General features: G+C 45.0%; 1 protein-coding gene and 1 long non-coding RNA gene across 4 annotated transcripts; one reads left to right on the forward strand and one right to left on the reverse strand.

Moving 5' to 3' along the window:
* ctsbb (cathepsin Bb) lies at nt 1-4,891 on the forward strand. The gene is made up of 10 exons (XM_035775094.2): nt 1-140; nt 1,494-1,617; nt 1,807-1,892; nt 2,029-2,143; nt 2,359-2,474; nt 2,879-2,964; nt 3,093-3,236; nt 3,887-4,003; nt 4,173-4,301; nt 4,490-4,891. Exons 2-10 carry the CDS (start codon nt 1,495-1,497, stop codon nt 4,564-4,566), a joined length of 993 nt encoding a protein of 330 aa, XP_035630987.1. The 5' UTR covers nt 1-140; nt 1,494; the 3' UTR covers nt 4,567-4,891.
* Nucleotides 4,892-4,985: 94 nt separating this feature from the next.
* LOC127931367 (uncharacterized) lies at nt 4,986-7,042 on the reverse strand. 3 transcript variants are annotated; one of them, XR_008140866.1, is made up of 3 exons: nt 6,839-7,042; nt 6,248-6,657; nt 4,986-6,024 (listed from the first exon to the last, which is right to left on the reverse strand). It is a non-coding gene; the product is annotated as an uncharacterized LOC127931367 (long non-coding RNA). The 3 variants fall into 3 exon arrangements; XR_008140867.1 differs by having other exon boundaries at nt 4,986-5,610; nt 5,942-6,657; XR_008140865.1 differs by having other exon boundaries at nt 4,986-6,657.
* Nucleotides 7,043-15,280: the final 8,238 nt, after the last annotated feature.

Below are 15,280 nucleotides of genomic sequence, written 5' to 3' on the forward strand. Positions count from 1 at the left end.
AAAGACTGGACTGGTCATGTGACAGTAATCCAGGTTCCTTTAAAACAGGAGAGTCTATAGAGATTCAGAATAAGAGAAGAACTGACAGACAGACTGATTGATTAACTGTCTGAGGATCTTCTACCACACAAACCATACAGGTAGATATAAGGATTTCTTCTGGTTTGTTATTTTAACTGGGTATTTCTCTCTAAATGCCAGTATTTGTGAGGCAGACTTGTATTGGTATGAAAGAACGAGCCATAGTTTATTTGCCAGAGCCTGTCACTGTAAGAAGAGGGAGGGTTTTTGAATTGATTGTGCTATTATCAACTCTAGTATTTGCAATAGCGAAACGTTAATGTGTTAAAGAGTGTTCATTTTACGTCAGAGGAATGACACAGTTTATATTGTAGTATCTGACAAGTGTATAATTACTAATAAATACTGTGTATAGTTGAACCAGCAATTTTGGGGTTTGGGTCCTGGATTCTGATTGAATGAAACAGCATTTAAGCCATGTGTATATATCAGACAATATATCACGGGTATGAAGGAAAGCAACTTGTTTACTGTTCTATTGCCGTTGGTAACCAGTGTATAATAGCAATAAGGCACCTCAGGGGTTTGTGGTATATCCAATTTGTAAGTCGCTCTGGATAAGAGCGTCTGCTAAATGACTTAAATGTAAATGTAAATGTAAATGTATATGGCCAATATATCAAGGCTAAGTGTAATGATGTGCGCTGAGAATCTGGACGCAAGTTCAGGGAATGTTTTAATAAAAGAAACAATCAACACAAACCACAAACAACGCACTGACATGAAAACAGAGTCAATAACACCTGAGGAAAGAACCAAGGGGAGGGACAGATATAGGGAAGATATTCAAGGAGGTGATGGAGTCCAGGTGAGTTGTCATGAGGCGCAGATGAGCAAGACGATGGTGACAGGTGTGCGGGATAATCAGCAGCCTGATGACGTAGAGGCCGTCGAGGGAGTATATGTGACACTACGGGCTGTAAACTAGTCGCTTTTGATAGCAAATGTATAGAATTGCAGAACATTTGCTATATAACTGCAACATTTTCTCTCACCCTCATGGGTGAACAAAAGCATGAGATGAGCTAAAAAACAGAATTTTTCTCTGTGCACCATGGCAAAATGTGTTTGAAATACAGTAATACAGTAAAAAAAATAAAAATCTCCCCCCAAAATAAAAATAGGGCCCCATGTGCGGTTGACCAGCCCCCTTCGGTCCTTATTTCTTAAATAGCCTGCAGTAAGGACACTTATTTAAAGCTCTCGTTAATAAGTAACCATAGAACTCAAGGTACATTTTCATTCTCACTTCCACCTCTGCAGCTCTAGTGGTCTACTGGGAGGAGGCTGCATTGTGACAGGTGCTGAGCTGCAACCTCAAACTCTATTATTACACTCAGTAGACAAAGAGTAGCCTACATCACGGATTGAAATACAAAAGTTAAGTCATGTTGTCTCCTGTCCACCTCCAGGATGTGTCGTCTGGCCCTCCTGTGTCTTCTCCCGGCCCTGTCTGTTAGCTGGGCTAAGCCCCGCCTCCCTCTACTGTCTCCTGAGATGGTTCAGTACATCAACAACGCAGACACCACATGGATGGTAAGTCCTATCAGATCTTCCTGTTATAACAGATTAGATCATTTTATAATTATAGATAGATAATCTAACTCATTTAAATATAATAAATAAACCCAGTCTATGCAAATGTTATCTTTGAAATCTTTCCACCGATCTTCATATCTCCCTCTTGACGCTTTCCTTTTAAAAAATGTTTTTACATCTCCCCAGGCTGGCCAGAACTTCCACAATGTTGACATCAGTTATGTGAAGAGTTTGTGTGGAACCCTGCTGAAGGGACCCAGGCTGTCAGAGCTGTGAGTGTGTGTGTTTGTCTGTATGGATTGACCAAAATGGACCCAATTCATACTGCTCTCATATTAATGCCACCCTACACATGCAGGCCAACATAAGTTATCAAAGCCCAAGCTTGTTCCTCTTCTCCCTCCACAGGGTGCAGTCTGATGAGGACATGAGTCTGCCAGACAGCTTTGACGCACGGCTGCAGTGGCCCAACTGTCCCACCATCAAAGAGATCAGAGACCAGGGATCCTGTGGCTCCTGCTGGGTAAGACGGTGGATGGATGGAGAGAGGAATGGAGGAAAATATTAGGGAAAAATAGGAGTAAGGAGGAGATAGTAGCCTTTAAAAGGAGCCTAATCACTGTGTTAATGCGATAGGAGATGGCGATGGAGCAGAATAACTCATCTGAAATCTTAGTAGCTACTGACTGAGTAGCTGTGCCTCCTAAACTTTCTCTCCCATGCATTTCCAACCCACAGGCCTTTGGGGCAGCTGAGGCCATCTCCGACAGGTATTGTATCCATAGCAATGGCAAGGTCTCCGTGGAGATCTCAGCTGAGGACCTGTTGTCATGCTGTGATGCCTGTGGCATGGGGTGAGTGTGTGTTTGGCTTTAAGTATAGCAGGTTTAGCTTATTCCCATTATATACTGAGTGTACAAAACATTAAGGAAACCTTCCTAATATTTAGTTGCAGCCTCTCCTTTTGCCCTCAGCCTCAATTCGTTGGGGCATGGACTCTACAAGGTGTCGCAAGCATTCCACCGAGATGCTGGCCCACGTTGACGGCAATGCTTCCCAAAGTTGTGTCAAGTTGGCCAGATGGCCATCAATAAGGGATCATAACTTTCACCTGTTCAGTCTGTCATGGAAAGAGTAGGTGTTCTTAATGTTTGTACACACAGTGTATATTACAGCCAATAGCAGTGTATGTGATAGCTCATGACACCATGACATTGTAAGCAAGCTCACATGGCATGACTGAGGGGTGTGTGTGTAGGTGTATGGGGGGCTTCCCATCAGCTGCCTGGGACTACTGGGCTGAGTCTGGGCTGGTTACAGGGGGGCTCTACGGATCCAGTATAGGTGAGTTATGGATGGCTCTGGCATTGTGAAACCTACAATATGGAGGTAAATATAAATGTCAGCAGTGGACTATATTGTTGGCTTTCTAGAGGATAAAATGACATCCTTAGTGACTGTGTATCATACAGGCTGTAGACCTTACAGCATCGCTCCGTGTGAGCATCACGTGAACGGAACACGCCCCCCCTGCACAGGTGAGGGTGACACGCCTAAGTGTGTGTCCGAGTGCAACGCTGGATACACCCCCTCCTACAAGAAGGACAAACACTTCGGTAAGAGAACTCACTGTGTACTAATGTTGAATATAACCTCAGTCTTAAACAATGTTGTACAAGTGTATCTAAATGACTTCCAAGCTAAATCTGGTGTCACATTATCGCATTTTAAAGTATTTAGTCTTAAATATACTTCAAATATTAAAAGAAAATGTAATTGCCACAAATATATTTAAGTATAAAAAATAAAAGCATAAATGTTCCTTATATTAAGCAAATCAGATGGCAGCATTTTTTAAATATATATAAAATAAAAAAAATGTACTGATAGCCTGGGGCACAGTTCAACCCTCAGATATTATTTACAAATGAAGCATTTGTGTTTAGTGAGTCTGCCAGATCACAGGCAGTAGGGATGACCAAGGATGTTATCTTAATAAGTGTGTGAATTGGACCATTTTCATGTCCTGATAAGCATTCAAAATGTAACAAGTACTTTTCGGTGTCAGGGAAAATGTATAGAGTAAAAAGTACATTATTTTCTTTAGGAATGTAGTAAAGTAAAAGTTGCCAAAAATATAAATAGCAATGCACATATACCCACAAAAAACTACTTCAGTAGTACTTTAAGTATTTTTTTACTTAAGTACTTTACACCACTTCTCAACTGTGTACCTCAGTGTGTTGACCACTGTCGCCCCCTGTAGGAAAGCAGACGTACAGCGTTCCCCCGAAGGAACAGCAGATCATGACTGAGCTCTATAAGAATGGCCCAGTGGAGGCAGCCTTCTCTGTCTATGAGGACTTCCTCCTTTACAAGACCGGTGAGACTTATATTTATTTTTCCTCTATCACACACACATCCACACAGAGGCGCAAGCACAGACAAACACTCACACACACTCCATAGACTATGCATGCACTCACAGATCTGACATGTTCTGACAGGTTGTAGACTCAAGGGGTCACTTTATCTCTGTTCTATGTTGCCAGGTGTGTACCAGCATGTGACTGGACAGATGCTGGGGGGTCATGCCATCAAGATCCTGGGCTGGGGAAAGGAGAATAACACCCCCTACTGGCTGGTTGCCAACTCCTGGAACACAGACTGGGGTGACAATGGTGAGGGTGGCTAACAGCAGACACCATTGCATACCACTGTCACTGACTCAATACTCTTATTTTGCTTTGTATAGATGGACAATTCAATATCTTCATGTGTAATACTGTTGATGTGACATGCAGTATAATGGTGGGATATGATACCTTCGGCCTAATGTATGACTCATCTGTATTGGTTCTCTTTGAAGGGTTCTTCAAGATCCTCCGGGGAAAGGATGAGTGTGGCATTGAATCCGAGATAGTGGCGGGGATACCACGGCTTTAGATGAATATTTTAAGGCTGTGTTCAGAGGGTGCTCTCGATGGCCTATCCACCACCCTGCCTCCGAATTCAAAGCGAGGGTGTCCTGCATAATCCTCAGTATGGATGTCTGGGTTTCATAACTGATCCGTTTGAAATTGTAGATTCATTCTATGCTCTTCGGGTTGGTTTCCCAGACTCAGTTTATGCCTAGTCCTGGACTAAAGGCTAGTTCAATGGAGATTCTATATTTACCATGCTTTTTACTAGGCTTAATGTGTGTATATGAAACCGGCCTTTTACGATCGTAATATTTAAAAGCTCCTCATAAACTGCTTATGTTGTTGAATTCTGCTTTAGTCGTCATTTTCTCTACTTTCTCCATATTGACTGGTGCAATATTCAACTTGGGTATTTCTTCATTAATAAGCATTCACAAAAAGTGTAGAATACACAACAATTTAATATGTTGTTCATGTTATTAACACAGGAAATACAAATTAGTTCCTCAAATCCTATCCACATTCAATTGCCAGGGTCAGAGGTTCCAAGCCTGTTCTATTCATTCTATTGCTATGATCACTTGCACATAAGGCAGACGGATAAACAAAAATGAATGAAAATACACATTTCCAGGATAACGATGTCTGGAGTGTGAATATAACATGTGTATTGGGCCATATACAGTGGGGCAAAAAAGTATTTAGTCAGACACCAATTGTGCAAGTTCTCCCACTTAAAAAGATGAGAGGCCTGTAATTTTCATCATAGGTACACTTCAACTGTCACTTCGTCTGTCATAGTTGAAGTGTACCTATGATGAAAATTACAGGCCTCTCTCATCTTTTTAAGTGGGAGAACATGCACAATTGGTGGCTGACTAAATACTTTTTTGCCCCACTGTATGTATGCATGCATGCATGCATGCATGCATGTATGTATGTATGTATGTATGTATGTATGTATGTATGTATGTATGTATGTACCGTCCCCCAGAGCCAACACATCACACAGGATCAGAGCTGTGGGCTTCTCCCCTTTCTCTGACCAGATTTCATAGCATTTGAGCTGCATGAAGGGGAGCAGGAAGGGTCAAATCAGATGTACAGTAGATCACCATCTAAAATATAAATGGATTGGTCTTGTATAAAAGGTAGATTTTCCTTATCAATAAAAGCTTGAAATGGTTTGTAGGCTACTCAAGCTGTCATTAGGTGGAAAATAGGTCGTCATAACATGATAACAAAACTAGATGAAGAAATGGGACTTGGATGACAGATATACTAATAGGCCTACCCTCTTGGTAAAGCCCTCAGCAGAAATGCCAATATTGGGCAGCAGAACAATTTGCCCATACATCACAGATCTGATAGAGTTAATAAAGTTGGATTTTCCTGACCCAGCAACAGAACCTTGACCCGCTTCAGAGACTGGCAGGCTGGTTTGAAGGAGACCAGATTCTCCTTCAGAGCATCCCTGCCCCTAGTGATATGAGTTTGAGAGAAGTGATAAATATCATGAAATATTATTTAATCATCAGATGCGTTTGCCTTGTTATAGCAGGAAGGCTACAACCAATTTCTTGATTTTGGTGGGGTAAATATTTGGTTATTGAAAGTGTGACCTTGCCAATAAGTTGACTGTATAAATGACCATATCAACCTTGTTCTCTAAAATATTAGAAATAATGATATGCATAGCCTACTTCTCAGTCCACGCCAGGATCCTCCAAGGGCCGGGAAGCAGCACACTCCCAGCATCTTGGGACAGTGAACAGTAGGCTACATCAGCGACATCTTAGTCCAGGTATGGTACAGTAGTTACTGGCTATAATTAAGCCATCGGTTACCTTCACAATTCCCTTTATAAACTCATTAAATTAAAAACAGTAGGGTAGGGGGATTGAAGTAGTGTTGGCTGAGAACAAAATAACAGTGATCACCGACGTACCTAGCCCTTGATCATGACTTAGTTCCATTACATTACACATATGGGTAATTGGAGGATGGCATCTTCAGTAGGGGGTGGTTGTTAAGATCCCCGACGCTCAATCTGAACACGGAACTCAAACCGGCTGCGCGCGTGCGCCATCGTGCATATATTTCTTTTGTCCCCCTTCAATTTCAAAACAAACTCTGAACCAATTACATTAATTTGGGCACAGGTCGAAAATCATTAAATATGTATGGCAATTTAGCTAGTTAGTTTGCACTTGCTAGCGAATTTGTCCTATTTAGCTAGCTTATAGTTGCCTGCAAATGTGTCCTGGGATTTAAACATTAGGTTGTTATTTTACCTGAAATGCACAAGGACCTCTACTCCGACAATTAATCCACACATAAAACGACCAACCGAATCGTTTCTAATCATCTCTCCTCCTTCCAGGCTTTCTCATCGTTTAATTTGTATTCTGGCTTCACAAATGTTGCCTTTATGGCTCAAAGTAGACTGGAGCGCAAGGTAGTTGGAAAATGTCTGTCCCAAAGCACTGGCTATGAAACGAAACTTCTTCTTCTTTGATGAGGTTTAACGGCAGTTGGCATCCAATAAATGTTGCATTACCGCCACCTACTAGACTGAAGTATACTTATACTTTGCATAAAAAAAATATTTGACAAAAATACAACAAATACACCACACTAACACACACATTTTTTTTTTAACCATACTCCATTATTTAAATATATTTAGTCCGACTTCAGGCCAACAGCCTGAAAGGACGGGACACAACCACTGAACACACTTTGTAACTCGTCTGATGTAGTCTCACACACAAATACCTCTCTGCAGCTGCCACCACAACCTGTATTTTCTGCAATTTAAGATTCGTCCCTCCAGTACAGTTGATAAGAATGGCTATAAATACAATCTTACTGAAACATATATCACTTGTTGCCCTATCCCTCTGTACTGGTACAAATCTACTACTCACACCACTCCTCTCAGGAACCCTCCCTCTGTACTGGTACAAATCTACTACTCACACCACTCCTCTCAGGATCCCTCCCTCTGTAATGGTACAAATCTACTACTCACACCACTCCTCTCAGGATCCCTCCCTCTGTACTGGTACAAATCTACTACTCACACCACTCCTCTCAGGATCCCTCCCTCTGTACTGGTACAAATCTACTACTCACACCACTCCTCTCAGGAACCCTCCCTCTGTACTGGTACAAATCTACTACTCACACCACTCCTCTCAGGATCCCTCCCTCTGTACTGGTACAAATCTACTACTCACACCACTCCTCTCAGGAACCCTCCCTCTGTACTGGTACAAATCTACTACTCACACCACTCCTCTCAGGAACCCTCCCTCTGTACTGGTACAAATCTACTACTCACACCACTCCTCTCAGGATCCCTCCCTCTGTACTGGTACAAATCTACTACTCACACCACTCCTCTCAGGAACCCTCCCTCTGTACTGGTACAAATCTACTACTCACACCACTCCTCTCAGGATCCCTCCCTCTGTACTGGTACAAATCTACTACTCACACCACTCATCTCAGGAACCCTCCCTCTGTAATGGTACAAATCTACTACTCACACCACTCATCTCAGGAACCCTCCCTCTGTAATGGTACAAATCTACTACTCACACCACTCCTCTCAGGAACCCTCCCTCTGTAATGGTACATATCTACTACTCACACCACTCCTCTCAGGATCCCTCCTCTGTAATGGTACAAATCTACTACTCACACCACTCCTCTCAGGAACCCTCCCTCTGTAATGGTACAAATCTACTACTCACACCACTCCTCTCAGGAACCCTCCCTCTGTAATGGTACATATCTACTACTCACACCACTCCTCTCAGGATCCCTCCCTCTGTAATGGTACAAATCTACTACTCACACCACTCCTCTCAGGAACCCTCCCTCTGTAATGGTACAAATCTACTACTCACACCACTCATCTCAGGAACCCTCCCTCTGTAATGGTACAAATCTACTACTCACACCCCTCCTCTCAGGATCCCTCCCTCTGTACTGGTACAGATCTACTACTCACACCACTCCTCTCAGGATCCCTCCCTCTGTACTGGTACAAATCTACTACTCACACCACTCCTCTCAGGAACCCTCCCTCTGTAATGGTACAAATCTACTACTCACACCACTCATCTCAGGAACCCTCCCTCTGTAATGGTACAAATCTACTACTCACACCTCTCCTCTCAGGAACCCTCCCTCTGTAATGGTACAAATCTACTACTCACACCTCTCCTCTCAGGAACCCTCCCTCTGTAATGGTACAAATCTACTACTCACACCACTCCTCTCAGGAACCCTCCCTCTGTACTGGTACAAATCTACTACTCACACCACTCCTCTCAGGAACCCTCCCTCTGTAATGGTACATATCTACTACTCACACCTCTCCTCTCAGGAACCCTCCCTCTGTAATGGTACAAATCTACTACTCACACCACTCCTCTCAGGAACCCTCCCTCTGTAATGGTACAAATCTACTACTCACACCTCTCCTCTCAGGAACCCTCCCTCTGTAATGGTACAAATCTACTACTCACACCTCTCCTCTCAGGAACCCTCCCTCTGTAATGGTACAAATCTACTACTCACACCTCTCCTCTCAGGAACCCTCCCTCTGTAATGGTACAAATCTACTACTCACACCACTCCTCTCAGGATCCCTCCCTCTGTACTGGTACAAATCTACTACTCACACCACTCCTCTCAGGAACCCTCCCTCTGTAATGGTACAAATCTACTACTCACACCCCTCCTCTCAGGATCCCTCCCTCTGTACTGGTACAGATCTACTACTCACACCACTCCTCTCAGGATCCCTCCCTCTGTACTGGTACAAATCTACTACTCACACCACTCCTCTCAGGAACCCTCCTCTGTAATGGTACAAATCTACTACTCACAACACTCCTCTCAGGATCCCTCCCTCTGTAATGGTACAAATCTACTACTCACACCTCTCCTCTCAGGAACCCTCCCTCTGTAATGGTACAAATCTACTACTCACACCACTCATCTCAGGAACCCTCCCTCTGTAATGGTACAAATCTACTACTCACACCACTCCTCTCAGGAACCCTCCCTCTGTAATGGTACAAATCTACTACTCACACCTCTCCTCTCAGGAACCCTCCCTCTGTACTGGTACAAATCTACTACTCACACCACTCCTCTCAGGAACCCTCCCTCTGTAATGGTACATATCTACTACTCACACCACTCCTCTCAGGATCCCTCCTCTGTAATGGTACAAATCTACTACTCACACCACTCATCTCAGGAACCCTCCCTCTGTAATGGTACAAATCTACTACTCACACCACTCCTCTCAGGAACCCTCCATCTGTACTGGTACAAATCTACTACTTACACCACTCCTCTCAGGATCCCTCCCTCTGTAATGGTACAAATCTACTACTCACACCACTCCTCTCAGGAACCCTCCATCTGTACTGGTACAAATCTACTACTTACACCACTCCTCTCAGGATCCCTCCCTCTGTAATGGTACAAATCTACTACTCACACCACTCCTCTCAGGAACCCTCCCTCTGTAATGGTACAAATCTACTACTCACACCACTCCTCTCAGGATCCCTCCCTCTGTAATGGTACAAATCTACTACTCACACCACTCATCTCAGGAACCCTCCCTCTGTAATGGTACAAATCTACTACTTACACCACTCCTCTCAGGAACCCTCCCTCTGTAATGGTACAAATCTACTACTCACACCACTCCTCTCAGGATCCCTCCCTCTGTAATGGTACAAATCTACTACTCACACCACTCATCTCAGGAACCCTCCTCTGTAATGGTACAAATCTACTACTTACACCACTCCTCTCAGGAACCCTCCCTCTGTAATGGTACAAATCTACTACTCACACCACTCCTCTCAGGAACCCTCCATCTGTACTGGTACAAATCTACTACTTACACCACTCCTCTCAGGATCCCTCCTCTGTAATGGTACAAATCTACTACTCACACCACTCCTCTCAGGAACCCTCCCTCTGTAATGGTACAAATCTACTACTCACACCACTCCTCTCAGGATCCCTCCCTCTGTAATGGTACAAATCTACTACTCACACCACTCATCTCAGGAACCCTCCCTCTGTAATGGTACAAATCTACTACTTACACCACTCCTCTCAGGAACCCTCCCTCTGTAATGGTACAAATCTACTACTTACACCACTCATCTCAGGAACCCTCCCTCTGTAATGGTACAAATCTACTACTTACACCACTCCTCTCAGGAACCCTCCCTCTGTACTGGTACAAATCTACTACTCACACCACTCCTCTCAGGAACCCTCCCTCTGTAATGGTACATATCTACTACTCACACCTCTCCTCTCAGGAACCCTCCCTCTGTAATGGTACAAATCTACTACTCACACCACTCCTCTCAGGAACCCTCCCTCTGTAATGGTACAAATCTACTACTCACACCTCTCCTCTCAGGAACCCTCCTCTGTACTGGTACAAATCTACTACTCACACCACTCCTCTCAGGAACCCTCCCTCTGTAATGGTACATATCTACTACTCACACCTCTCCTCTCAGGAACCCTCCCTCTGTAATGGTACAAATCTACTACTCACACCACTCCTCTCAGGAACCCTCCCTCTGTACTGGTACAAATCTACTACTCACACCACTCCTCTCAGGAACCCTCCTCTGTACTGGTACAAATCTACTACTCACACCACTCCTCTCAGGAACCCTCCATCTGTACTGGTACAAATCTACTACTCACACCACTCCTCTCAGGAACCCTCCCTCTGTACTGGTACAAATCTACTACTCACACCACTCCTCTCAGGAACCCTCCTCTGTACTGGTACAAATCTACTACTCACACCACTCCTCTCAGGATCCCTCCCTCTGTACTGGTACAAATCTACTACTCACACCACTCCTCTCAGGATCCCTCCATCTGTACTGGTACAAATCTACTACTCACACCACTCCTCTCAGGATCCCTCCCTCTGTAATGGTACAAATCTACTACTCACACCTCTCCTCTCAGGATCCCTCCTCTGTAATGGTACAAATCTACTACTCACACCTCTCCTCTCAGGATCCCTCCTCTGTAATGGTACAAATCTACTACTCACACCCTCCTCTCAGGATCCCTCCATCTGTACTGGTACAAATCTACTACTCACACCACTCCTCTCAGGATCCCTCCCTCTGTACTGGTACAAATCTACTACTCACACCACTCCTCTCAGGATCCCTCTCTCTGTACTGGTACAAATCTACTACTCACACCACTCCTCTCAGGAACCCTCTCTGTACTGGTACAAATCTACTACTCACACCACTCCTCTCAGGAACCCTCCCTCTGTACTGGTACAAATCTACTACTCACACCACTCCTCTCAGGAACCCTCCATCTGTACTGGTACAAATCTACTACTCACACCTCTCCTCTCAGGAACCCTCCCTCTGTACTGGTACATATCTACTACTCACACCACTCCTCTCAGGAACCCTCCATCTGTACTGGTACAAATCTACTACTCACACCTCTCCTCTCAGGAACCCTCCTCTGTACTGGTACATATCTACTACTCACACCACTCCTCTCAGGAACCCTCCATCTGTACTGGTACAAATCTAAATCTACTACTCACACCACTCCTCTCAGGAACCCTCCATCTGTACTGGTACAAATCTACTACTCACACCACTCCTCTCAGGAACCCTCCCTCTGTACTGGTACAAATCTACTACTCACACCACTCCTCTCAGGAACCCTCCCTCTGTACTGGTACAAATCTACTACTCACACCACTCCTCTCAGGAACCCTCCCTCTGTACTGGTACAAATCTACTACTCACACCACTCCTCTCAGGAACCCTCCCTCTGTACTGGTACAAATCTACTACTCACACCACTCCTCTCAGGAACCCTCCCTCTGTACTGGTACAAATCTACTACTCACACCTCTCCTCTCAGGAACCCTCCCTCTGTAATGGTACAAATCTACTACTCACACCACTCCTCTCAGGAACCCTCCCTCTGTAATGGTACAAATCTACTACTCACACCTCTCCTCTCAGGAACCCTCCCTCTGTAATGGTACAAATCTACTACTCACACCACTCCTCTCAGGATCCCTCCCTCTGTAATGGTACAAATCTACGACTCACACCACTCCTCTCAGGAACCCTCCCTCTGTACTGGTACAAATCTACTACTCACACCACTCCTCTCAGGAACCCTCCCTCTGTAATGGTACAAATCTACTACTCACACCTCTCCTCTCAGGAACCCTCCCTCTGTACTGGTACAAATCTACTACTCACACCTCTCCTCTCAGGAACCCTCCTCTGTAATGGTACAAATCTACTACTCACACCTCTCCTCTCAGGAACCCTCCCTCTGTAATGGTACACATCTACTACTCACACCACTCCTCTCAGGATCCCTCCCTCTGTAATGGTACACATCTACTACTCACACCACTCCTCTCAGGATCCCTCCCTCTGTAATGGTACACATCTACTACTCACACCTCTCCTCTCAGGAAACCTCCCTCTGTACTGGTACAAATCTACTACTCACACCTCTCCTCTCAGGAACCCTCCCTCTGTACTGGTACAAATCTACTACTCAAACCTCTCCTCTCAGGATCCCTCCCTCTGTAATGGTACAAATCTACTACTCACACCACTCCTCTCAGGATCCCTCCCTCTGTAATGGTACAAATCTACTACTTACACCACTCCTCTTAGGATCCCTCCCTCTGTAATGGTACAAATCTACTACTCACACCACTCCTCTCAGGATCCCTCCCTCTGTACTGGTACAAATCTACTACTCACACCACTCCTCTCAGGATCCCTCCCTCTGTAATGGTACAAATCTACTACTCACACCACTCCTCTCAGGATCCCTCCCTCTGTAATGGTACAAATCTACTACTCACACCACTCCTCTCAGGATCCCTCCCTCTGTACTGGTACAAATCTACTACTCACACCACTCCTCTCAGGAACCCTCCCTCTGTAATGGTACAAATCTACTACTCACACCACTCCTCTCAGGATCCCTCCCTCTGTACTGGTACAAATCTACTACTCACACCACTCCTCTCAGGAACCCTCCCTCTGTAATGGTACAAATCTACTACTCACACCACTCCTCTCAGGATCCCTCCCTCTGTAATGGTACAAATCTACTACTCACACCACTCCTCTCAGGAACCCTCCCTCTGTAATGGTACAAATCTACTACTCACACCACTCCTCTCAGGAACCCTCCCTCTGTAATGGTACAAATCTACTACTCACACCACTCCTCTCAGGATCCCTCCCTCTGTACTGGTACAAATCTACTACTCACACCACTCCTCTCAGGAACCCTCCCTCTGTAATGGTACAAATCTACTACTCACACCACTCCTCTCAGGATCCCTCCCTCTGTAATGGTACAAATCTACTACTCACACCACTCCTCTCAGGAACCCTCTCTCTGTACTGGTACAAATCTACTACTCACACCTCTCCTCTCAGGAACCCTCCTCTGTACTGGTACAAATCTACTACTCACACTACTCCTCTCAGGTACCCTCCCTCTGTACTGGTACATATCTATTACTCACACCACTCCTCTCAGGAACCCTCTCTCTGTACTGGTACAAATCTACTACTCACACCACTCCTCTCAGGAACCCTCTCTCTGTACTGGTACAAATCTACTACTCACACCTCTCCTCTCAGGATCCCTCCTCTGTACTGGTACAAATCTACTACTCACACCACTCCTCTCAGGAACCCTCCCTCTGTACTGGTACAAATCTACTACTCACACCACTCCTCTCAGGATCCCTCCTCTGTAATGGTACAAATCTACTACTCACACCACTCCTCTCAGGATCCCTCCCTCTGTACTGGTACAAATCTACTACTCACACCACTCCTCTCAGGATCCCTCCCTCTGTAATGGTACAAATCTACTACTCACACCACTCCTCTCAGGATCCCTCCCTCTGTACTGGTACAAATCTACTACTCACACCACTCCTCTCAGGATCCCTCCCTCTGTACTGGTACAAATCTACTACTCACACCACTCCTCTCAGGAACCCTCCCTCTGTACTGGTACAAATCTACTACTCACACCACTCCTCTCAGGATCCCTCCCTCTGTAATGGTACAAATCTACTACTCACACCACTCCTCTCAGGAACCCTCCCTCTGTACTGGTACAAATCTACTACTCACACCACTCCTCTCAGGATCCCTCCCTCTGTAATGGTACAAATCTACTACTCACACCACTCCTCTCAGGATCCCTCCCTCTGTACTGGTACAAATCTACTACTCACACCACTCCTCTCAGGAACCCTCCTCTGTACTGGTACAAATCTACTACTCACACCACTCCTCTCAGGAACCCTCCCTCTGTACTGGTACAAATCTACTACTCACAACACTCCTCTCAGGAACCCTCCCTCTGTACTGGTACAAATCTACTACTCACACCACTCCTCTCAGGAACCCTCCCTCTGTACTGGTACAAATCTACTACTCACACCTCTCCTCTCAGGATCCCTCCCTCTGTAATGGTACAAATCTACTACTCACACCTCTCCTCTCAGGATCCCTCCCTCTGTAATGGTACAAATCTACTACTCACACCACTCCTCTCAGGAACCCTCCCTCTGTACTGGTACAAATCTACTACTCACACTACTCCTCTCAGGATCC

Source organism: Oncorhynchus keta, chromosome 8 (assembly GCF_023373465.1).
Source record: "Oncorhynchus keta strain PuntledgeMale-10-30-2019 chromosome 8, Oket_V2, whole genome shotgun sequence".
NCBI lineage: Eukaryota > Metazoa > Chordata > Actinopteri > Salmoniformes > Salmonidae > Oncorhynchus > Oncorhynchus keta.

Bases quoted from the DNA above. Each gene is read 5' to 3' on its own strand.
- ctsbb (XM_035775094.2), top strand. From the start codon at position 1,495: ATGTGTCGTCTGGCCCTCCTGTGTCTTCTCCCGGCCCTGTCTGTTAGC. The intron at 2,965-3,092 runs GTGAGTTATGGA...TGTATCATACAG, and splicing joins GCTCTACGGATCCAGTATAG to GCTGTAGACCTTACAGCATC. The intron at 3,237-3,886 runs GTAAGAGAACTC...CGCCCCCTGTAG, and splicing joins CAAGAAGGACAAACACTTCG to GAAAGCAGACGTACAGCGTT.